General features: G+C 38.2%; 1 protein-coding gene across 3 annotated transcripts in view; it reads right to left on the bottom strand.

Moving 5' to 3' along the window:
* Positions 1 to 21,271, bottom strand: part of rxfp2a (relaxin family peptide receptor 2a) — a 53,235-nt gene extending 31,964 nt beyond the window's left edge. For all 3 annotated transcript variants that reach the window (XR_006406914.1, XM_044371545.1, XM_044371544.1), the window contains exons 1-4: positions 20,982 to 21,271; positions 7,239 to 7,382; positions 2,441 to 2,518; positions 1,030 to 1,135 (exon numbers count right to left, since the gene is read on the bottom strand). Coding sequence is in view for 2 of the 3 variants with exons in the window: in XM_044371545.1 (XP_044227480.1) it covers positions 1,030 to 1,135; positions 2,441 to 2,518; positions 7,239 to 7,382; positions 20,982 to 21,066 (413 nt within the window). In the remaining variant the exon portion in view is untranslated. The remainder of the gene's footprint in view (positions 1 to 1,029; positions 1,136 to 2,440; positions 2,519 to 7,238; positions 7,383 to 20,981) is intronic.
* Between the last annotated feature and the right edge of the window lie 5,309 nt (positions 21,272 to 26,580).

Genomic DNA, 26,580 nt, shown 5'->3' on the forward strand with positions numbered 1-26,580 from the left:
AAGAGGGTGTGGGACAAATAACCAAACTGCTCTTCCCTAACCAAATTACTAAAAAGCGAAACTCTATGTTTGATTTTTCAGCACAAAATAATATATATTTTTAAGCTTCTTGCTCTGTGGACGGTCCTGCTGGTCCTGGGTGCTGGTCTGAGGATTCCCCTGCTGGTGGAGTGGGCTCAGAAGGAGGCAGATTTCCATGGAGACCGTGTCACCAAGTGTGACCTCTGCTCGCTGGCTTTGCTCTGAGGTTGTGATGGCTACAACACCACACTGGAATCAGTCCAACTGAGTTTACAGCTGCCAAAACACTGATGAGCACTCACATGCAGGGACTTTCTTTTTAATAACTGCCCTGGCTAAAAATTTGTGATAAAAAACTAATTTTCAGCACAAACAAGACCAGGGACATTACGTCTGGGGTTCAGACTTGACATTTTGTTGAGAGAGGTGATAACAAAGAAGGATACCACAGAAAGGTCAAAAAACAGGAGCATGGTGTGCAGCAACAATTGCGAAGAATGCAAAGATAGCTGAGAGCAAAATCCAACAAAGAGCACATTTCGATAATCTTTATTCATCTGAGAGTTGTGGTATTTGGCTTTTCATTTTCATTTTTCAGGTCATTTCTCTGTTCAACGAGATCCTTTTGTCAGAATTCCTGTTGTGAATTAAATGATAACTTTCATTCACTTCAAAATGATCCAATCACAGACATCAACTTTGCAATTTAGACTTGTACTGATTTGTTTTAAAATTGTCTATTTGCCCAAGAAGATTAAATGTTTTCATTATCAACTCTCCTGATGTTACTACATCTCCAAGATCAGAAACAACAACCTGACAACAGCGCTGTCAATTCTAATCTAAACTGAAGCCAGGTTTTTGACCTATAATAGCCTTGAGGACATGAGGACTATGGATACTTCTCACTTTGAACTCAAATTGGTTGTCACAAAAAAAAAGAAGCACAAACACACACACACACAAACACACACACACACACCGTCAAAACAATCAGAGGAAACTTACAGCCAGGTAACATTTGGAGAGAGTGGTGGAACATCCTGCAGGTTGACCTCCACACACTCAACATCTGTCAGTACGCAGTCACAACTCTCTGGATACTCCTGCAAGACTGCACACAACACACACACACACACACACACACACACACACACACACACACACACACACACACACAAACATTTTATAATTGCATTCATGGATTTTCACTATTAAGGAATTGATTGTATAGGGCACAACATTGAACCTATTGTGCCAGTTGTAATTTCCCAAAAGGCCAATGTGATCCAATTTACAATGATCCTCACATTTGAGAAGCTGAAACCAACGAATGTTTGGCATTTTTGCTCAGTATATGACAAACATTATATAATTAAAAATTAGGGATTCACCAATCTGATCTGCTAGATCAGTATTCGGTACTGATATGGACCATATTAATCATAATGGGTATTGTGAGTGACCCAAATTAAATACAGATTCTTTGTCATTTGTCAGATATATGAATTACGTTAAGGGAGGCCACCAGTTCTCAGGAATCTCTGGTATCATGTTACCTTTCATAAAAATAATCCCCGTGAGTTCTTTGCAGTGTGGTATTCAGCTTTTTTGTTGTGGGAAAAGGAGAATACTGGCATCGGACTGGTATACTGGTATCAGTATAGGTAGATACACTGTGCTGAGGTATCAGAATCTCCACTGGGAAAGAAAACATTGGATTGGTGCATCCTTAATCAAAATTCTTGTGGATTAATCTTTGATCAATCAACATTTGATTAATTGACTAATCATTTCAGCTTTATCGTCCACCAGTTTGTCTGAAGCTTCACCACAAGACAAGATAACCAGTATAAATATTAGATGAAGCTGACATGATGTTAATACCTTTTCCCATGGCAGAAGCTCGTTATTATTTGTAGTAGGTTATGTTGTAAGAGGTGCACAAAGATAGGGAGTGAGAGGCAATGAAGTTAGAATCGCATCTTTTGTTGTTTGTCCCTATACATTGTTAAACATAAAAGATTATGTAATAATCTGATAAATCTGAACACACAGACATACACACATGCAAAAAGTAAGTACTTACACAATTTCAAGCAGATTAGAGCTGAAATGATTATTTTTTAATTGATAAATTGATGGTCAGAAAATTAATCTGTAAATATTTTGATAATTGATTAAAAGTTCAAGCAAAGTTCAGTCTAGTTTCAGCTCTTCAAATGTGAAAACTGGCTTGTAGACGTCATCTTGGACTTATGGATATTGTTTTTGGAATTTTTCACTATTTTATGACATTTTTTTAGGCCAAACCATCAATTGATTAATCAAGAACATAATCTATAATGAAAATAATTGTTGCAGCCCTAAGACATATACACTCCGATGTGCATAAACACACACACACACACACACTTACAGCACTCATCCAGGAAGTCCACAGGACTGGGATTCTGTAGTGTTCGGCCAAATAAGTCCGCCCAACCAATATTGTCCCCTGAAAAGTCAAACAAGAAACAGTAATTATCTGAACACTGGAGAAAGATAAAATCCAGAGAGTCTAACAATCATCTGGATGATGTTGATTCCAATGGAAAAATGATAGGCTGAGGAAATGTGGAAGATAATCTTGAGAAATTTCAACTGTCATCACACAGCATAGAGGCCAGTCAGATATCATCTTTTAATTAAAGCGTGAAGCGCTGCTGCTTTGGTGTGATTTTCTGAAGTTTTAATACATTTATTTTGATGTCATTTCAAATACACTAAAAGAGACTATACACAAATACACTAAAAAAATTCTGCACGGACTTGGTTTGATTATAAATATTGTTGAATGTAATAATCTACCTGTTATGTTACTGGGATCAATTATACAAAGTTGTTGATCTGGTTAAATCACTACTACTTACAAAAGTCTGTCTAAGCAACTGTCACACATAATTACACCAGAGTAAGGTCAGACCTCACATTGTGCTTGGTTTATATTCTAATCAGTGTCAATTAGTCAAACTTAAGCACTCCCACCACATTTGTTTAAGCATCCGTCCAGCATTTACCTTTTATGCTTGTAACCAAGCAACCTATCAACAGCCATGAGCAAGACTACACACACTCTTATTTTCTACTGAGCAAAAAGCAACTTTCTCAGACTAATTGGCTTTGAAAATCTGAACGAGCCTCCAATCAGGCGTAGATGTCGTTTAATGAGACCGTCTGATTAAACAATGATTAAATAATGAAAGAGATTTTGCATCGCTTTCATAATGGTGAGCTAATTGGAGCTGTCAAACATCCTGTCAAACATGTTGTCTCTGAGAGGAAGCCAGCACATTCTGTGAGCCTCTGTAATGCTGCACTGAAGGCTGTAAGTGAACACAGATAAAAAACCAGCTTTGAAGAGTCACTGGTGAAGATGAGCAGACGTAATTCATGGATATTGTTCTATTTTTCTATTATATTTTTCTCATCTTTTCTTATGGAACCATTTCCCCCTCTGTAATCTCCAGTAAATAAACTCTGACTAAGCTTTTTGTGTCGTAGTTGTCTGAACGGCTAATCATTATGTTAACTATGACAGTGGTATAATAGCAATAATACAACATCGTCATGCTACATCATATCCAACCTGATCACACTGGTGTTCAAGAAACAATACTATGCTATGGCACTCCCTTTTGTGTATTGCTGCTTTAATTTGTATCAGACTGAGATAAGTTACCAAATAAACAACCCACATCTATCATCTGATACTTGTCCTCTACTTTTCACTCCCACCGACAGGATTGTTCACTCGTCACTCACTCACTTCAAATCACAACTTCACCCAAACTGCTTTTGAATGACACACAACTATGACTATCACCTCAGCTGTCATATACCTGTATATCTACAAGCTCTTATCATTCAGCCGCCCACTAGTCACCACAATTAGCAATGTTGTTGTCGGATGTAGGTGCTTCGGTTGAGTAAAATCTAAAAAAAAGTAAAATGGCGTGTTCAAACTAGATGATACAAAAGAAGAAAGGTTCACAGTGAAAAGCATTCATTTAAGAAAGACTGGACTGAGAAATAAGTATTCATTTTTCCTGAAAGAAGTACAAGACCATTGTGCTTGATCTGCAATGAAACAGCGGCCATAATGAGAAATGGGAAAGCAAAACGCTAGTATGACACCAAACAAGCCTTGTTTGTTTTAAACAAAACAATCCCACAAACACAGAGGTAAGAACCATAAAACTAAACCAGTTGAAGTCGTGATATCAAGAGTATAATTGTTAAATCGAACATTTTCAACAATGAATGCAGTGTAGGACTCACCGCAGCAGACTCATTGATGAACACTTACACTAGTGTCTCCGCCTGAACATCACACCTTTTTATGCTCAAGTTTAAGGACTTAAGGAAGGTGTCACATCTGCCATTAATACAGAAATGTTGTTCATGTACAGATTTCTGGATGTTTTTTTACTGACATATCATCATGTAATGCATCTTTATTGGACCTTTGATCTTTTATCTTGTATGAGCGAGCTTGGCTTAAAAAACAGGTATTTAGCAGATGTAGCTGCCAGTTGCTCTGCAGTTCAAAGAGACAGAGACGTGCTGAGCAAGTTGCTTTTTTAACTAACATATGCAATTACATGAGATCCCCTGCGGTATATGCAGAAATAGCCAAAATTAAACAAGGATTCCAAGTCCGAATGTCAGAGACCCTGCAGCACTCTGATCAAAGTGTTCAGCAGAGCCAACATTTACTGAGGGTTGAGATGATGTATTGCATACTGTGAAAGGGCCTGGCACCCATTATTGCTGAGCTTTTTTTCTCAAATCCTTTTTGTGTTGCACAACACACCAGTGAGGACAGGCTGCCCAATGAGGAGGACAGTGAAGAGGAGAAGTAATGAAGCATAGAATAGGTTCCCGGCTACTGGCAGGAAGGCACTACCATCACCAGACTGAGACTAATTTTGATGTGGCTGATATGAAAAATATGCCCTAACTCTGCAAAACAACGTTTTTTAAAATACGTTAAGTGTGTTTTACAAAGAAATGTTTATTTAAGTAGCACATTGAATATTGATCCTATTGATGTGTTATTTAAAAAGGAAGCACAGGAAAAAAATGTATGAGTATCCTTGAGATAGTTACAAACATTTACAATATAATATTAAATTAATAAAAATCAGTCTGGTCTAGGCCTCCAGTGAAGATGAAGATGCACACAGAGTAAGAAGTTATATTAATTATCAATGGCTCATTCTCAATCTCTGTCAAGCTAGCAGACAGATGAGAGCTGTATAATTCTTCTCATCTAACTCTCCAAAAGTTAACAAATATTTTCTATTTTCCAAAACATAAAAACAATTTTTTGAAGTTTAATAGATATTTAACACAATAATGGTTGATATATCAGTCAATATCAGAGTTTGGTCTCAAACAAGAACAGAAAATGACAAGGGTGGTATTCTATCAAATTTGAATCCTTTAAAATCTCTTTCAACATTTCTTTTCAACATTTCTTTTCAACATTTGCAAATAACTAAAGACTAAAATAACTACAACAAAAAGATGACAAATCACTTTTTGTTGGCTGAGAAGACAGAAAAACAGGCAGCCTAATTAATGTTCACAACCTGTATCTACAACCTGAAAATGAGATGAGAAATATGACAAATGAAATGTTAAATACATGTATCTGACGCATTCAATTAACTGCTGTAGCCTGCTGTTCTTGGCAAACTACTTACTCCAAATACTGAATGTCCTGATTAGGAAATATTACACTGATTAGATTAACATGCTGATATGAATCTAAGTTTAACCGGGAACTTCCTTAATTGACATGAGCTGATCTGTGGGATCATTTCTCTCCACTGTGTGAAACTACACACACAGTCCACTGGCAGTCATACAGTGGTGTTACAGAGTGATGTATCTTTTCATTTTAAAATAATCTTTGGCTGAAAACAGCACACAGAGCACATTAACCAGAGATCAGCCAAACTTTTAATTTCAGCTGATATGATGCTGATATACCTAAATGTTTTCCAGTCTTTGCAAAAGAAAAAGCGTGAGAAAAGACAAAAGGTTCAATGATGGATTGTGGACTATATTTGTAGATTTTTGTAGATTTTGAAGACTAATTGGCTCTTGTGTAAACAGTCTTTTTTATGCTCCATTGGCTGTCAGTGTTACACGCCCAGCTTCCTCTTCTTCAGTTCAGTTAGTTTGTAGAGAGTAGAGAGTGCAGTGAGGAGGTTTTTTCAGTGGCTCATACTCTAGAAAGATGGCCAAGGATCCTGAGAGGTTGCAGGAGAGCAAGATTTCCAGTGTGTTATGTTAAGTATTGCTTAACTTAACTTTCAAAATGTGGTAACATCAGAGTGAAGAGAAACAGACTGCCTTTGTGATTCAAAATGAATAAATGGGGAAATTACTGGTTACTGTTGCTTTTCAAAACTCGATACAAAGGCATTCCTGATTAATATGAAACCAAGTCAAAATCTGAAACTTTTTCCTTTCCTCATTTGCTAAATCTACTATGACTCAAAGACTGCTCTGAGCGCCTGATAACTGTTTCATCGCAACAAGCGTATCATCAGCTCAGTTCCTAATCTTGTTTCACATTTAAGCTGTCATGGTTCAGAAGCCAGCTTCACATAAATGTGTATGTGTACTAAATGGGGCAGATTACTTCATGGCTTCGCTGCATCATGACATTCGTTGTAGACTGGATGATTTCTCTGGCTCTCACTTGTACGGATGCATAAAATCAAACTTTCCCATTCTGTGTACTATGAAAAGGCATATTTGTAAAATTATACTGCAGTGACCTTTAGTTTTACTCTTTCTGTGCAATCAATGTAGATTTTGTTTTGTTTTGTTTTTCTGACTTGAGGCTTCAAAATTATAACATTTCACAGATGTTCTTGTTGGGACCACACTAATATCTGGTTTGAGCAAATTGGCACAAGTTGGCACTAGATTATGTGTGTGCCAGAGGGAAGGAATGTAGTAAGCCTTTTTAATGGAAAATTGATAAGACTGATAAGATATTGGGTATTAGGATGACAAGACTATTAAGTAAAAAATAAACATTATTTATTTCTTGCTGTCAGTATTTCTCAATCACTGTAAACGTTCTCTGAGGGCTCCTTGTCAGCCCCAGTTCTAAAGTTTACAATCCATATTCTACTTAATATACACACACTTACCACAGCGCCGTTCGTCCGCTCCATTCGGACAGTCTTTATATCCGTTACAGTGCAGAGCCTGAGGGAGACACTCACTCATGTTCCCACATGGGAACTGGCCGAGGGGGCATTCAACTTCTACTTCTGCCCTGCTGGCCAACAGCGCTGAGGGAGAAACAGAAAAAAAGTTACACTTACAGTTAGCAAAAAATTTCAGAAGTCAAAGGTTTTTATTCTTAGAAATATGAGGGAAAAGTGTGACTTGGCAATGTTGAAGAAATCATTCAAGTCCAGTTCAGAGGTATGCTGTGGTGTTATGAGTTTATTGAAGCATACCGGCACACTGGTGAACTGATCGACACATGAACAATGACAGAGAAGCACTGTTATACAGTAACAGCAGTGACAGACAGTATGTAAATAGGTAGTAATCAAAGGGTAAGGGAAGGGATACAATTATAAATGGAAACAAAAGGCAGGAGGGGGTGGAATTTGCATTCAAATCTGCAGGGGGCATTGTCCATTTTAGGCCTGTTTCAGCACACAGTTTGGCTAGCTTGTTTTTCATACCATTTTGTCTTTCAACCAGCCCTCCTGACTATGGGAGGTTTGGACAATGTAATCTTTGTTTAATCCCCAGTGATTTACAGAGTTCAGTCATTATTTGTCCAGTGAAATGATGACTTTTGTCTGAATTGATGCTCGGTGTAATGCTGTATCTTGGAACAATGTCTTTCAGCAGGCATTTCGCTACAGAAGCAGAGTCAGCCTTCTTGCAAGCAGTTTGAGGACATATCCACACATACAAGAATACTGTTATATTCATCACATTTTGGCGTATGAATAAGGTCTATTTGCAGAACTTCAAAGGGTCCCCAAGGGTGAGGATGTGTCAACATGGTCTGTACTGTTTTTCCAGGGTTGTGTTGTCGCACAGTGTTCATAGGTGTAGCATGTTACAAGTGTCCCATGTAGTAATAAGCAAATCCAACAATCAAACAATCACACAATTCTTAGAGTTTGGACTATTATCAGCTACCATTTTTGCCATTTGGAGGTATGTGTTTGTTGAGGGTTGTTGTTTATATGCATTAGTGTCTCTCTTGAAAAGGTCCCGTTTGTGGTGTCTGTGGATTTCTCTGTTCATTATGTATAATCCACTCAGGCTTTTTGCTGGTCCTTTGTTCTCTCTGGTGTGAATTCTCCATGCCTTAATCAGGTGTGTAGCGCCTTGTCTGGGACTCTGATGCCTGTGTTGCTCCTCTATTCCTCTGATGGCTGTGGGTGTCTTACGGCTTCTTCTAGGACTCCGGGGCCTGTGTTGTCCTTCAGAGGATGAGGTCCTTTTCAGGGAAGCAGCCCACATTCTGTGGCTCTATAGGTGATGAGGAAGGATCCTGTCGATTTCTGGTGCCTGACAGAGGAGGTATCTACTTACAGTGGGATGCGTGGACCCAAGTGGGACAACTCTCACACTTGACTGTTGTGTTGGTGGTAAGCAGGACGTGTTGCAGTTTGGACCAGCAGGGTTTTAAGGGCGTTTGTTGGTGCAGCTCTCTGATGCAGACCCAGTCTCCTAGTTGGATGTTATGGCATGGTTTGTCCCTTGGTGGAAACTGGATGGTCTCTACCTAAGAATAGGTTGGCTGAACAGCTGAAGTTAGGTCACAGTAGAAAAAGATCGTTTTCTCATTCAAATCACAATTTTGGGATATCTGGCACAGAGGGAGGCCGAGATGGCTGTTTCTGCAAGTTCAGGCTCCTGGCCAACTTGAGAATCCATTTACATCATCACACATATAGAAAACATTCACAATTTTTTCACACTTAGGCTTTTAAGAGTCCATGTGGGGAAGGATGTGTCACCCTTTTCATTTGTTTTTACCAAGACGGGCACTAAAACATATCAACCTTTTAGGATTATCTGACACATGCTTCCTTTGCCCACATGTGACAGGCCAGGTGACATGTGAGTTAACCACAGGCATAGAGGTGTGGAAGCCACAACATGGCCACGTCATTGTGGATTCACAGTCATTTACATATTTACATCCATGAGAAAGTGATAATCTATGTTTCTCCACATCAGTGCTCTCTTGTATGAGGGCTACATCACTATCAAGATTGTTGGCAGGTATGGGAGGACAGGGTTGTACATGGACAGGAATGCTATTTTTGGCAGCTGCTTTGGCTGCATTTCAGCCAAACCATTGTATCATAAAACAGGATCATCAGGTTTTGTGTGGGCTTCACAGCAATAGATGGGTACTTGGCATGCATTTAACAATTCACCAAACAATTTTCAATATTTAACAGTTGTCCCTGAGAATGTAATGAATCCTCGCCAACAGTATGTCAAAGTCATGCCAACATTCAAAGGCATATTTGGAGTCTGTGTAAATGGTAACAGTTTCACCTTTTGCTAGGTGACAAGCTCTCACCATGCATATAACTCAGCTACTTGGGTGGAGCTTGAGGGTGGCTGGGCGGTGCTTTAAATAACTGAAAAATTATCACAAACCCTGCGTATGGCACTTCAATTTCTCTATAAGCAGAGCCATCAGTGTAGAAAAGAACATCAGAGTTGGAGAGAGGAGTTTCTGAAAGGTCAAGACGAGGTTTAGATGAATATGAAATGACATCTACGCACTTATGGGGATCACCAGCATCTTCTGTAGGTGATAGTGTAGCATTCTCAAGAATAGAACATCTTTTAAGTGTAATGTGTGGAGCAGTGAGTGTTAGTATGAAGTTCGCCTCTCTGGTCCCTGTTAAATGTCTGTGTGCCTCTCTGGTAATCAGGGTGAGCGCATCATGTGGGACCATGACTGTGAGTAGAGAACCTAAGACAATATCAGCAAATTAGTTAATTGGAAGTGCAGCTGAAGAGTTATGGTGCTGAGTCAGAACAGATTGCACAAATCCACATTTACCATGTGAAAAGAGTATGAAAGATTGGCTATAGTCATGAAACCCTAGAACGGGAACTCACAACAATGCCTGTTTCAAGTTGTTAAATGACTCATCAGCTTGTTGTGACCAGTTATGGCGCTGAGTACAGGCTGATGGTTCGGATATGTCTTAGAGTGGTGCTGCAAGTGATGCATAATCCATTATCCATTGTCTACAATTCCTAAAAACGTCTTCATCTGTGACATATTTGTGGGTTCGGGCACCCCTAATATGGCTTTTACTCTGGAGGGAGTGAGGACCATTGTAGAGCCAGATACTCTTCTTAAGTGAAGCTCTGTGTCCCTTCACAGCCAAAGCCTTGAGAGGGACCACTGTGTCAGTCTCACAAGCAGAGGCAGAGGGAGAGGTGAAAGGTAAGCCATTTATGTATTGTATAAGGACAGAACCTCCTGGAAACTAAAAAGATCTTTGAGATCACTGTGTAAGGCACAAGAGAAGACTGTGGGTGACTCAGTGTACCTTTGGGGTAATCTTGTGAATGTATATTGCTGTCCGTCAAAGGTGAATGCAAACAAATACTGACTGTCTTTATGTAGAGGAACAGAGAAGAATGCACTGCAAAGGTCAATTATAGTGTAGTCACTCAAGTTGTCAGTTGTTGCATAGACTATTATGCCTTGGTTTAGCAGAGATTGAATTACAGGTCAAATGCCTTCTCTCTTTTCCTGATAAAAAGGATGATGTGAAATCCTTGGCAGGGAGGCATTATGTTTTAGCTCAGCAATTCTAATTAAACCAGTGTCATTAGAGGAGGAAGCCCATCCTGACGGGGACACACTGTTCCATCATGCACATTCCCCTTTTCTGCACTCGTGGGTCGATTTTGGTCTATTAGGGCTGCTAACACAGCTGTTGTGTCATCTTGGTTGGTCTCTAATAGATGCCGTCTGGTGTTCTTTGGCTCACCACAATGGAAGGAATTCCCAATGCCTTTGTCCCAGGAGGTGACTTTGTCCAGGTGTGAATGACCTTTATTCCAAAAGCTTTGTCTTAACTTCCTTCCTGCCATTTTTCTCCTCCTTGCTCTGCTTATGTAGTGAGATACTTGGAAAACCATTAACATTTTGATCCACAAACATTTTGCAGTTTTTGCTGTAGTCTCAGATCACCATATCTTTCTTCATTAAGTAACACTCTTTCGATTTAATAATTCATGTTTGTTTTGGTGTTTTTGGACTCATACAATGAGGTTTTTTATGCTCTGCACTGTGTTGTTTTGTTCTAGTTGTTGCACTAGTTTAACTCTGTGTTGTGTTTTCTTCTCTTTCTTATTTGTGAAATTAACTAGGCTTTAAGTAAGCATTTATTTCCCTGTAATGTTTTTTTTGTTTATCACATTTTACTTTTTTATTTTTGTGTTGCAACAAATTTTATGCTCTTGGTACCAACTATCATACATGTATTTTACAGGATTGGTTAACTCATTCTGACCCTCTACAAATGACTTTCCATTATCTTTCTGTAAAGTCCCTTCAAAAAAACTTTCATTTACACTTTTCCACAGTTCACTTTCTAATCCACTCAGAAGATACAAGTCATTTCCGTTTATGTAAGGAGAATAAATGACATCCCTACAAAAATGAAATATATCCTTAAGTACCGGGAGAGTAAATCATCCCTAATACCCCAACCAATCCTGCATAGGCCAATTTTCACTCAGTGTTCCAAACACTGTGGACTAGTCTTTTCTAAATCAGAATCACAGGACTCTACTGCCTGGTCTTTTTTATTTCTCATTGCCCATTTTCTATTTTCTATCTCTGTTACCTGAAATGTTAAAACCTTGAGAAGAGAGATTCATATCTAAGAAGAGACAAGCAAAGCTTATAACCAAGTAATTCCAAGGTTATAAAAAAATGCAAGCATCCCTAAACATCTCTATAGAGTAAACCTCTTAACCTCTTCATCAACCCCCTTTCACAACCTCACAGCAAACTTACTTAAACATCCGGGATGGTGTCTACTTCTTTGGGACTGCAGCTTCACAGACCTCCAACAACACACAGCAACAATAGTTGGATTTTCAAAAGGACCCCTTTAAGTGTGATTTGGATTCTCAGGTCACTGGTGTGTCCTTGGTCTGGAAAAAGGAGTCTCTGTCGAAGCATGTTGCCATCTGTGTCATGGCACGAAATTGTTGAAGAAATAATTTAATTCCAGTTCAGAGGTTTGCTGTAGTGTTGTGAGTTTATTGAAGCATGCTGGCACACTGGTGAACTGACCGACACAAAGAGGATCTGAGCCGATGAGCTGACCCAGAGTGTGTGTAAATAAGGTAGTAATCAAAGGGGAAGGCAGTGATCAGACAATGCCTTTAACTTTTCCTAAGCCAGTCAAATAAACCAGTGGTGACAGGGTTTTGTAATGTCTTAGCAATATTATTCAAATGGTTAGTCATTTCTTGTATGGTAGCATTGTCATCAGGTGTAATGTACAGCATTCAGTTCCAAAGACAGCACAAGTTCCTAGTATTGAATTACTTGGTATTGTCATTGGTCTACCCATTCCTGAAGGGTGTGGACCTCATTGACATTAGGGCTAGATCAGCATTGTCTATTTCAGGCCGGTTACAGCACACAGTTTGGCTTGAGCTAAAATAAAGTAATTATTCTTCAGTTCGTACTGCCTGCTTCCTGCATTTGGGTCCATCTCCTCTTACTCCCTTAACACTGAGGAGATGGCCCTTCTGTATTGAACCATGTGTTTGTTTAATGGTTGTTTAGTTTCCCCGATATACAAATCTGTGCATTCTTCAATGCACTGGACTGCATACACTAGATTGCTTTTCTTGTCTTTTGGGTGGACCAGTGTCTGTCTTAGTGTTTTTCTGAGTTTGAAAAACACAGGGATGCAGTATTTGTTCGTAATCAAACTGTATTAATTAACTATAATTTTTTTTTTGTTCTGCAAAAATATTGCAACATAACATGACATAGCTATGTTGTTAACACATTTCTATCTAGCTCCTTATTTCAGTACTGCTGCACTACAATGTGTCTGTCATCAGTTTACTCTTTAGAGTTAGCTACAACACAACATAGTACAAAAAATACAACAATAAAATTGCAGTTATTCTTGTTTTAACTGCAAGCATTCACTTAGCTTAATTACGTCTACGTTTACGACAACATTTCAGCAGCTAAATCATTATGATAGCAACAAACAACAACTTGTGCCAGAAATTTGGTTAGCTAGTGTTTATTTCATGAGAATTAACAGCCTACAATGTGAAAAATTGTCTAATTGGTTCACTAGTTTCTTAACAAGGAACTCGTGTCAGTTCAGGTCACTGTCAGCACATTCCAGTTTGAATGTCTGATAGTGTCAACAGAATCTACGCATTCACAGCATAATGAAATCAGCTGAGGTCAATCAGCTGAAACAAGCGTAACTTCAGTGCTCTGTCTGAACTAGTGCTATGCTCCATAAATGAATATATAAACAAAAACAAAAACAATCACAGACAACATCTGTGTTTCTGTCAAAAACAGAACCCAAGTTTCCTCCCGTCCCTCCCTGGGAGAGCTGTTTGAGTCACACAGCCTACAAAGCACGTCGCACACGACCAGATGAGAAAAATTAGGGTTTTTTTTTCTGAAATCCATTAAGCTTGACTTTCAAATGTACCTAGTCCTCTTCAATGAAGAGAGTCCATCAAAGCTGTCACCTAAAGTTCGACCAAAGTGATTTGTTCCTTCCTAAAATGATCAAAACAGGATCTGGATTTATCTGATAGTTCACCATCTTTACTTTTACCTCTGTGCCACCAGTAATCTGCATCCCATGTTTTAATGCATGCAAAGCTTGTAAACTAGTGTGACTGGGCAGAGAATTCATTTATCTGTCATAACTATACTCATCTGGTTTTAATGAGGCTTCACATAAACCTTTAAGATGGAGCTGCCAGGCAAGAGGAAAAGAGGAAGGCCAAAGAGGAGGTTTATGGATTTGGTGAGGCAGGACATCCAGGTGGTTGGTGTGACAGCAGAAACGCTTCACAACTCGTGTTCAAAACATGAGTCCTTCACAAGACTCTTTAGCTGGCATGACAGTTATTTTGGCTGTGTGTTTACTGCAGTCTGTTGTTTCTCTGGTCTGTAAAACAAGCCAAACATAAAATCCCTCATTATTGCTCACCAACTAACACAAAGGGCCTTCTCACATCTGCGAGAGGAACATGCAGCACTACTCCCTTCTTGTTGCCTTCTTTCAGTTGACATATAATAAAAACAATCTTTAAAACTTTTTCTTGAACTGCTGGCGTTCTTTAACCAGCAAATAACATTATCTCCTCAATGACTTGTCTGCTTCATCCTTAGGAAAAAAGTGTTTTAGTCATAAAAGCGAAGGATTGTGTGGACAAGTGCGTACTTAAATTCTAACTTTCACTCAAAGATTTTCATTGCTTGTGTCGATTACGTACTGTACTGGTATGTATGGTTAATGTTTTTCTCGTAAAGTGAGCATACAGAAAATCGAATTAGTTAAATCATTAGTCCCTAAAAGTAGCTCTTAATTTTGTCATCTTTCATTGATGTCAACAACTTACAAGATCAAAATCCTTCCCACCAACAAAATAACAGCAAAACAGGAATTAAACAACTTTATTGTTAATTTTTAAACTGTAGCAGCATATCAGAGTGTAAAATAGGCATCAAAATTTATAGTCTCATCTAACTGATGATGAAATTTACTGGAGGGCTGTTGGTTTATTAAAGCAAAGCCCAGCTGCTTCTGATGGTCCAGAATTAAGCTGTGGAAAAGGTTTAAAAGAGAACTGGGACGCTCTTGTTCCTTAATGTGATTTTCAATCTCATCATCATTCTCCAGCAGTGCTGTAATAGACCCTTTTCACAGCAGAAATTTTGACTTGTCAAAGCAGGAAAAGCACACGTAGAATTAATAACATCAGTGACAGCTACACTACGTTTAGTCGAGCCAGTTCCAGGGCTCTGGTTTCGTGGATACTCACTCAATGGCATGTAATGTTATTATTTACAGCTGTGCTCACTCTGCTTTCACAAGTCAAAATGTATGTGTATTGTATTTATTGGGACAATGTACAGTTTTAAACATAAATGTCAACATTTGATATACTGCACCAGAGTTAGCTTAAACTAATTTTCATCTGCAGTCCCTTACAATTAAAACATATAACAGCACAATAACAAACAGTACAAAGCAAAAAGCACACAGGATACATGATACAAAATACAAAGCTACACACAATAGCACATCACAAACACTCACAATGTCAACTAGAAATTAATAATGTAAGCTTGTCAAATTAAAAGCAAGATTATTTGCGTTCATGAGAAGACCATGAGATGAAATTTAGAGTCAGTGGTTATAGAGCTAAGTAGTTTTTAGCTGATTTTTTAATTTGGTTTTGAACGTACTGATGGAAGTGCAGCTCATCTTCATATCATCAGGTAGGACATTTCACTGAGTTGTGGCTTTCACAGAGAAAGCTGACTGCCCAAATGCATATCATTTGTGACAAATCAACACACAACTGAATGGTTGGCAGACTAATGAGTGAATGTCAGAAACAGCTACCTTACAAAGATATTTAAAGTCTGCAATGTTCCTCTTTCATGTGTAACAAATGCTTTTGTCTGCGATTAATGTGACCTCAGTGGTTATTACAGTACCTACTGTAATGTGTTGACCATAGTACGCAGCCAATGTTCCCTTGAACACAAAGTCCTCATGATTTTCCAAACAGCTACTCTTGATTAGTCAAAGTAGGCCTGTGGTAAGTTGCAACATCAGAAACAAACAAACACCAGAAACTCCTTGTTCTGCTTTTATCTGTGGCTCGTGTCTTTTTTTAATCACTTTTCACAGTAACTCTTTATCGGACTTAAAATAAAACAGTTTTGTTTTATTCTCTACACATTCTCTAATATGGGAAGACAGCAGCAGAAATGAATCACTATCTAGATTTTCACAGCGCAGTGACCACAGTCCTATGGCATCCGCAATGTAACCGTTTATTCCATGCACGGGCCAGCGCACAGATGTGGCTGCAGGATGTAGGAGAATTTCTTAAAAATTGAAGTTCTTTGAAGAATTAAAAACACAGAGTGATGAATCTTTCTCTCTTTACTCGAACATGCCAGCATGGAGAAGGGCACACAGCCGTTCTGCCGAACAACCAAACAGTCTCAGCTTAAATACAGCATGTCCTAATAGGAATTTGACAGAGAGAGGGTAATAAAGTAATAAAGTGAGAAAGTAACAACATTGTAAAATAATAAAGCACATAGCCTTACACTGCTAAACTCGTTGATGACCTCCTACCAAATTGGACACAGTGAATTCTCCTACCAGGTATCAACAAGCTTCAACAAGCAGATGTCCTTTTGCAGTCTACAGAAGTTAAGGCACATACTTTGACACAATAAATCCCTTACAAGGACCTCAGCTGTAAAACGAGTTACAACGATGCCATGTATCAAAACAGACAGGAAAAGTACACTGAGCACTGAGGCAGTCTACAACAAAGAAACACCGGTTTGTGCAGTTTGATACTTTTCCCTTATACGAAATGTGATCCAACAATTTTTTTTACTTTCAGGATTAAATGAACATATTATTCAGCTGTATGCCTGCATGCTTTTTTTAAAGTTTAATCTTTTTGTTGAAATGTACAGTACATATCCAGGCACTAACATGTAAAGCTTCATAATCACTGTAATGTTACTTTTTTTTTATTTTATAGTGAGTGACTCCAGATTTCTAAACAGAAATAGCTTCAAAGTTAAGAGAAGGATCAGTCCAGGTTGAATCCCATTTGATCTTTTAGGAGAAAATTGGACACTAAAAATGCTGTAACGGAAAATATTACATCAAAGCAGTTCACGACTATTCTGCAACTTAATTTTCAGAGTGCATTTGCTTCTCTCTCTCTCTCAACATATACTTAAGTTGGGATTGAAAGCAATATAAGTGCATGGACAGTGATCATTTTTGTTTTTGCTTTTGCACATTGGATTTGAAATAAAACACCCACTATAAGGTTTAAGTGCTGCCTTTCACTTTGAGTGATAGGGCTGAAATTCACTGCTCATCCAATATGACTATAAACATGCTCAGAACAGAAAAACAGCACTTTACCCTCACTGTCACTATTTATTTCAAAATCCAGTGTGCTGGAGAACTGAGCAACAAAAATGCAGTGTTAATGCCAGTCTGAATACTCATCCTTAAGCTCAGTCTAATGGAAAAAACTACCTGTTAGTCCAGTTAATACTACACAACCCAAAAGAAATAATCCATTTACAAAATCTTCAAATATTAACATTTGATGTGTTACAACCAGAAGCTGAATTATATTCTAATTTAAGTATTTGGGTTTTTATTTTGGTTTTTTTGGCAGTTTTGCCTGTACTGGACAGGGGCTAGTGAGGAGGCAGAAGGGGACAAGGGGAGAGGGAGATTAGTTTGACATGCAACAATGGTCCCTGGCAGGGATGTCATGGTTGTTTTTACTAATTATCTTATTTTAACAGTTTAATTGTTGAACAGTTAACAGCTTGTACGTGTTAAAAGTCAAAGATCCTGATCTTTAAGCCCAACTGAAATCACATTTCTGCAGTCAAAAATAACGTCAGTATGTTTTTAACTGTTTTTTTTTTTAAATTGTTAAAAGGAAAAAAAAAAAAAATGTCTTTGGCGGCAAGATCAGAAATGTTCATGAATGACAGCAGCTGGCAGGGATGAGCTCTAGTAGGGGAACGAGAGAAAAAGTAAATAAACTTTCACTGTAGCTTACAAGTCAAGAGCAGACAGCAGTTTGTCAGCAGTGGTGTTGAAGAATAAGGACAACACCAGCATCTAAATTAACAGCTAATTAACTATCTAGCCTGCACTCTGTGAACAAGCTAAGTTCAACAAGCTAAGGTGCAGGTCAAGTTGTGTGCTCATGTTTGTAGGTTTTATAAGGAGACTTTAGCAGGAAAGCTGATGTGGGTTCTTGTTCAGAATCCGTGGCTCTTGTGTTGTGTAGCAGTGACGTGTTTGTGTGAATGGAAACAAGTTCTTCATTTATGTAGACAGAGAGCAAATGGTATTCTGACAAATTAAAGTATATGGAGCACCATCATAAAACAAAAAAATATAATATATAAATGTCTCCTTTTTTTTTTTTTTTACCTCAAAGGAGAACACAAGTGATTTATAGAACAGATAAATATGCTGGTGCGAAAAAAAATGCAGTTTAATATCAGTTGCTGCTGTACTCATTACCTGCAAGTGATGAAAGTGTTCAAATTGCAGCTGCTAATTTCCTTGTTGCTTCTTCGCGGCAACATTGCCACGTCTACATCTGCAGATCTAATTTATCTGCTGCTGTAACTTTGCTATAGTAGATGTTGCAGGTTGGGATGCGTAGAACTGGTCTGACAATGTTAGAATAATACCCCCTCATATAGAAAGCAGCCCACTAAAAGTAAATAAGTGGCTTTGTGAGAGAGTTTCACTTCCATCAGGTGTTTTATATTCTGTTTCCTTTCTGAGAATGATTCTAAACAGATGCAAATTCATTTATAGTTATACCCCCATCTCTCAACTGAGCAAAGGAAATATATATAACAATTATTAAGGCCATCCGACAAAGCTTCCGCCTACACCGACACCAAAATAGAAAAGACTGTTTCAGTCAGACTACCAGCCTCTCAGGAGTCTTCCCATCCTTGAGGAGCAGATTCACTTCGACACAACACCTCCCTCTCAGGCAGAGAACCTTCTCACACCTGAGGCAAGAAATGACGCAGACTGACATCCTCGATAGCCATCCAATCCGGAGGATGCTTCCACTGTATGTGGATAATTATTTTCCATTATCACAATCTTTAAAACTGCTTTTTAAAAATACATTTCCCCTTTTTTCCTAAAAATGCAGCATACTGATAAAGATTTTATATAATTATCTCTAAAATCATAAATTAAACTGCAAGTCAAATGTTATGTCAATTAACTATTTCCTTTGCAAGGTTACTCTGTAAAGATAAAAATTAGAAATATTTGGAAATAAGTTGGTTTTAATGATCTTCCATATGAACTGCAAGTCAACCTCTCATCTGTATCCTTAAAGACAGAAAAGACTGTTAGATGCAGATCTCTCCGCATCTAACATCAAATGTTTTTTTGCTTTTCTCATGCTTGTTATCTCACATTTTTCTGGAAAGACTGAATTGAATGACTGGAGGTCCCCTTCTTCACTGCCATTCCTCCCCTACAGTATAGTCCCAGAGAACGTCAAAGCATCCTGATTAATGAGATAAACTCCACAACATCCCTGACACTCAGTCAAAGATTTCCTCTGTCACCCGTTTATTGTACATAGCTCCTCAAACTCACTCAGAAAAATATGGAGTCTGTTCTTAAAATATATTAAAACATTTGTGACTTAGTTTTTGATTTCCATTTGTATGTATTTACCGTTTTAGGACACTGTGTCATCCCTATTTTCGACATTTTTCACTATTTATCGATACATAGTTGATTTTTGCTCTGCTGCTTATCCGTTTTTACCTTTTTTACTTTTCTAATTATCATCTTTGATCTTGTGGTGGTACAAAAAACAAAAAACATTTTGAATGAGAGGATGTGAAGAAGCGATTAAATCAGATCAGTCAGATAATTACCAAACTGAACAAAATCAAAGACTGGTGTTTTGAGCTATTTGTAACATCAACAGGAGGAGTGTTCCTTTTTTCTGGCATCCTAATGTACTACCAATCACAACTAATTCCTTAGAAATTCCTGAGAGAGTCCTCCACTCATGATTGAGTAGCTGTGTAAGCTGTAAATTGTACAAAAGCAGAAACTGAAACACAGTTTGGAACAGAACAACACTGACGTATCCGTCCTCTCGGTCTCATTATCCCTCTGTGAGCGCCAAAGAAATATGTGCACAAAAGATCTTATCCAAAACACAATAGCAGACCTGGAGATGAGTCACAGACAGGGAGGTGGAGAACGTCTGAGTGGGAATTTTTGATGTTAAAGAACAAGGCGTGAATTGGATATTTGTGATATTTACCAGCTCAACTGCCCCAATGATGGTCAAACCCCCCCAACAATGAACAACAATTTACAGATTAAGATGAGACCAGAGAACAAAGCAAATATCAGTATATGACATTTATTATATTTTCATATTTATTGGATATTTACTATTGACGTATTAAACCTAATCCAGACCTTAATAAGCACCTCAAAGGGAAGTCAGGATTTATCCTCAACTTCAGGGTTTTTCCTCTTTATCCTTGAGAGGACAGTGGTTATCCAGAATTGCAAAAACAAAAAAAATCATGCCTTTTCACCTTTTGCTGCACAATTCTCCAAATAAATAAAATTGCTGTCCATCTCATATCAGTACCTGTATTTTAGTGTTTCCACAATAGTTTTCTTTTCAACAGGGCTACTTGGGATCCCGGAGAGCCCTTGGCTCACTGTGTGATTCATTATCACTTCTGACTCTTTCTCTCTAAACGTGTAACATGAGTTAAAATGAAATACTTTAATCATTTTTGCTTTGGCACAGCAAATATTGTGCGGTAAGAAGACTGGCAAACACCTTGTGATAGAAACCTTGTGATAAAAATATGGGAAATGACCTATGAGAAGATAAATAATAATCCAATCCAAAATAACGAAATGGACAATATAACAGAATGACTCCAGTGATGCAAAAGCACTAAACATATCATGAAGGAAGCCAACTCTATAAAAGAATTTCTTGTGGATCTTAATCACCCGTATCCCACTCAATTTTCTTACCTATAATCTCAGTATGGGTCAACTGGATGAGCAAAATGATGACAGGCACGTCCATCCTGAGGCTCAGAAGTTTTCCTGCGCTCATGTCGCTCCGGCTGTTCACGCTTCAGATCAATCCAGGTACAGGTTTCCCCCAGTGAAAACCCCGAGCCACACCACAGATAAGTCAGGATAAGTCCCAGTCGGTCCGATATGTTAGAGTATACCACACAAAAATGAGCCCAAACTACGGAAACGGGTGAATCAGCTGAAGCAGCAGCGCAGAAAGTAAAACCGAGTTGGTGCGCAAAAACAGCCACATCCTCTCCACACTGTCAAGACTCAGGTGAAGCCACCTACTTTTCCGCTCTCTCTCTCTCTCTCTCTCTCTCTCTCTCACACACACACGCGCGCGCATGCACGCACACAAGATAAACGCGTCCGCCGCCTCTTGTCTTCCTCTCTATTATAAATATCTATTATCTATTATAAAGCTTCTTCTTTTAGTTTTTGTACATTATTAAACACTAACAGAGGCTCAGTCACTTGCCCCAAGCAGCTCAAAGTGTGAAATCAGTGAAGAAGTGGATTTATAGTAGTAGGCTACCTGCTGGACTGCAGCCCTGCTGGCTCCTCCAGCCTGAGGGGAGCCTGCTGTGTGGTCAGAGGAGATGACAGCAGCACGGAGGAAGACACTCCTTTGCTTCTGATGTTGCATTTTCCAATCTAACATCTTCATTTTTTTTTTCACTGCACGAGCAGGTTTTTGTTTTGCAAATTAGGACCACAAGCAGAGGATATTTCTGTATTCAACAATGTTTATTGTGATCTTAAAAAAGGTAGCCTATTATATTTTTCATTTTTAAAGAAACAGATTGACATTTTTGGAAATGTGCTTATTAGAGAGGTGAGAACATTAAAATCACTTTAAAGGGTTTTTTTTTTAGGGAGTTTTTCCTTATTTGAATCAAGAGTCTAAGGACAGAGGATGTTGTAGGCTATTGCTGTGCAGATTGTAAAGCCCCCTGAGGCAAATTTATGATTTGTGATATTGGGTTATACAAATAAAATTGACTATATCTGTTAAATATAAAAATATGAGGCAGTTAGCTTAGTATAAGGTCAGGAAGCAGCGGGAGACAGATAGTTTAGTAGTTTGCTAGCTTGGCTTAACATGAAGACTGGAAACATTGGCAACAGCTAGCCTCACTCTGTCCAAAGGCAAAAAACAAACCAGCTCCTCTAAACCAAAGTGTCAAAAGTAATGGTTATATTTATTTAGTTATTGAACACTGTGGTTTATGGTTTATTTTATTTTCCATAAAATCCCGAGATTTCAATTTTAGACTTTGGTCTTTATATGGATTTTTTTTTTTAAAAAACCCTGCAATATAGCGTGTTAATTGGTGAGCTTTAGAGGTACTCTTTTGCCTTAAGTGAGAGCCAGTTAAGCTGTTTCCTCTACTTCCAGTCTTCATGTTGAGCAAAGCTGACCACCCCCTGTCTGTGGCTTCATATTTATGGACAGATGTGAGAGTGGTATTGATTTCCTCTTCTGACTCTTGACAAAAAAGTGCATTCCCCAAAAAGTTGAACTAGTCCATTTAATGTCCAATGAGGTGCAATTCCTGTCAGAGGGATTATTCATTAAGCAATTTAGCTAGTAAACAACTGCCAAATTACACCCACAGAGCATGAAATATCTTGATTAATTACAGAACAGAAAATAACAATTCTTTAGGGGGAAAAATGTACTGTAAGCCAAAAAGAAAATGGGGAAGCTGCCCAGATATTTTACAATTTACCACAAACACAACTGTGCCCTTAGCACAGTTCAGTTTGGAGATAAAGTTGGGCCACATGAGCACAACTTTCCAAAGTGAAATTCAGTCGCTTTGGAAAACCTACCAAAATTGAGCTTTATTATATTTAATTGGAGACATTTTCCTTTCAAATGCTTATAAATGTTAATATCATAACCAGTACGTATGAAATGTCATCGCCACTTTAAATTAAAACTAGCAACTTTTTGGCTGAGATAGGTTTAATACATTTTGTTTTTCAATTATAGATTTTAGTATTAATGTTAATCAAAGTTTCATCACCGTATTGTGTTGCCATGTTTGTTTTGGGTGGTATTATATGCAGATTCGATTGAGTTTCATAGCTTTCAAAGCTTATAAGAGAGAGATCATTGATGTGAACATGGGGTCATCCAAAGGAGCAGGGAGAGAGTTTTTGTACAAAGTGTACTCACCAAAAGTTTTTATGAATACTCTCACAAAATATGACACAAAGAAGTTAGTCTTACAGGCTGGCAGCAGCATCAGCAGCAGCAGCAGGGTTTTAACTGTGCTCACTGCAAACGTGTTTCAGTGCTGCGAATTGTTTTGCTCGGAGGATCCAGAGCTGCCGTTGGGCTTATGGGAATGTTAACAAAATCAGACTCTGAGCCATGGCCTTTAGGCAACATGCCCCTTTGATATACTTAGTGAATTGCAAGCTTCCTGTGGCAGATTTGAACCAAGAGGGAGTGACTCTTTTGCTTACTTGGCAAGTAAGCAAAAGCTTTTTAAATGTTTTATTTTAACACACAACATATATGTAAGACTATAATATCTTTCTTTTGTATACTACTGTACATATTGTATATGAGCAACTTTGTTTTGTTTGGACAGACTGTCCCTTTAAACCCCCTCTACCTCTGGTTAGGTTGTCTCAGTTTGGGATGGATCACCAGCTTTTATTATTGGTTTATTTTAGGACAGTGCATGTGAACAAACATATTAAAGGTGCCACAATTACCCAAAAGGTTTTCTTTCATCTGTGGTCCCTGGACTGATGCTACATGGTCACTCTAAAAAAAACTCAAACGGTTATTGAAATAGATCAAAAACATGCAAAGCAATGATGAAAAAATAATATTAATGTGATGTATATTAATGCTACATTGTCAGGTACTAATTAAAACATACAACACAGAAACACAATAGATAGCATGCAAAGCAATAAAATGGAGAATATTAATGTTGTTGATGTCAAGCACTAAATGAAACATATACAATACATAAAAAGACATTCAAAATAAATAAATCACTCTGGCACCATTAAAGCAAGGCCACAATCAAAGACATACATGCAGGTACATACTCTAAGGACATCAGCTGGCATCATTTCCTTGAGTAGATACCGTCTTCTTAATTACCTCAATATTTCTTCTATCTCAAGATCTTTTCACAGATACTTTTCCATGTTTTTGCTTTACTTGTTGACTTAGTGTGACTGATATTAAAAGCAAGTTGCATATAAAAATGGCCTCTCATGAATGTCCTCAACAATTTGTAATTTTTCTTGATTGGTCGTCAAATATCAAGAAGAGGAGGAAGAGGAAGAAGAGAGAGGGTAATGGCGAGGAAGTTTATGTTCAATCCGTGATGGACATTAAATGATAACCTGTAAGCAATGCTGCGGGGGAGTGAAGTGTTTGCAGAGAGCAAAGCAGTTGAACTCATCATGGTCCAGGTGAGGCCCACACTTTTTCTTGTTTGATGGCAATTGAGGCCTGGTAGTAGCTTTGCCTCGGACTCGATGGTAATTTATTTCCCTGGACTAAACAATAATCATTTTACCGGAACTACCTGTGCTGTGATACTTGCCAGTTATTATTTGTTATAACTGTAAAGTCTAAATATTTGACCTCAACCAAAAATTCCTCCCAGTGTAACATGTGCCTCTTGCATGTTACATTAAATACATTAGTTGCGCTTTAAATGGTCACAAAATCTTTTAATATAGAATATGTCAGTAATTTTACCTTTATTTAATAGTTGTAAGGTGTACATATTTGTGTTATTTTCATTATTTTATGCTGTTATCTTATATTTAATATTTAATACTTGGCTACATTGTATCCAAGCTAACAATGCAGCTATAAAGCCCATCACCAGGGGAACAAGGCTTGTATCCCCCAGATCCCAAAGTACTTGTAAGCAATAAACAGACATCATTGAATCGACATCGGAGCTGTCTGGGTGTCTTCTTGGAGTCAACTGATGTAACTAACTGTCAGCCATTAGTCCACCATCATCATCACAACACAACGCAGAGACTGTAGGCTGTCACTATTATCAGCGGTATAAAGGAAAGTTAACGGGGGCGTTATAAACTGTGAGGCTAATATAGTCCCCCGTTACACCAGCATGATATGATGGAAATAGAGATTAATAGACTCAATCTGTGAGTCATTTTTTCAATTTTCTGGCCTTGTCCATTTACCCTTCTTGTTTTCATGTTCTGTTTGTGAAAAAATAATTTAAAAATTCTACTGCACGTTGCTGTGTGTGTGAATTTTATAAGCCTGGATTGAATTAGTGATTTTGTGAAATGCATTATTTCTTTTCAAAGGCTCACACAAACTGAGGTCACACACACTCTGAAGGTCTTTCTGCAACACAAAGGTTGTTTCATCCTTTGATGAGGCTTTTTCTAGGATACGTTATGTTGTTTCATCAGATCACATGGCAGATTACTCTACACTTAACTCACAGGGCGACATTGAATTTAATTGTTATTCTCATTTAAGTTATCTAAATTACAGTTAGTAAACAAAACGAAACCAAGTCCCAAGAAATGCAGAATGTAGAGGAAGAAATTTTAATGTAGCTGAAAGAAAAGCCTTCAAGTTACTTTTACTCTCTCTTTCTCTGTGTGTGCGTGCGTGAAAAAAAAGATGAAAGAAACTTGGCTGGTTCACTGGTCATCGAGTCACCCAGGGGATCAGATAATAGCGCGATGAAGAGAGACTTGCCCTTTTAAATATATAAACTTAAAACTTTTTTTAGCAGGGAGATGTCAACAAAGGGCAGAAAAAAAGAATCTTGTAATTTAGCTGTCAGTGTCACTTCTGTGGATAAGCCAGCCTTGGGACAGACTTCTGTGATCTCTGCATGATGTTGGGCGGCAGGACTGAGTTGCAAAATTACCCAATTTAAGAAAAAGGAGCTGGCATAGAGCAACATTTCCCAGCATGTTCCTTGGGAGATGACACTCTAGAGCAACAGTTGTTCTTGTTATTGGCCTAGAGATGGAAATGTACCCCATTACATCTGTTTTTTCCCACTGATATCACAGAAAGAACAATTTGCTACATCTAGCGTAGAAGAAGAATGCAGGCTGTGTGATCAAGATTCAAACGATAATGGCTTTGCATGATGAGATTGTTTTTGGTCACTTTGGGCAGTGCAACAAGCTGTAAACCGTAGACTGTATAAAAATAATGGATGTAGCCACCGTGATGTCACCCATTGGTCTGTGGACTTGGGTTTAGAAGCTTCAAGGTTTACATTTTGACTGCCATCTTGGATTTTTGGAGCCATTTTGGAACGTTATCTGCTAGTTTGGTTAGCATGGTGCATTTGCAGTGTATGGTTAAATGTGATAAAGCTAATGCTAATGCTAATTTTTGCTAGCAAAAAACAGGTTTAAACCATTAAAACAAAATGTACTTACCAGAAAAACTGAACATCCGACTCCCTGGAGGGTCTTTAATTACAACCAAACGCTGAACAAGAGTTTTTTAGGTGACCAAAATGTTACAATTAACTTTCATGAACTGAAAACA

The sequence above is a fragment of the Thunnus albacares genome, chromosome 13 (genome assembly GCF_914725855.1).
Source record: "Thunnus albacares chromosome 13, fThuAlb1.1, whole genome shotgun sequence".
In the NCBI taxonomy this organism is placed as follows: domain Eukaryota; kingdom Metazoa; phylum Chordata; class Actinopteri; order Scombriformes; family Scombridae; genus Thunnus; species Thunnus albacares.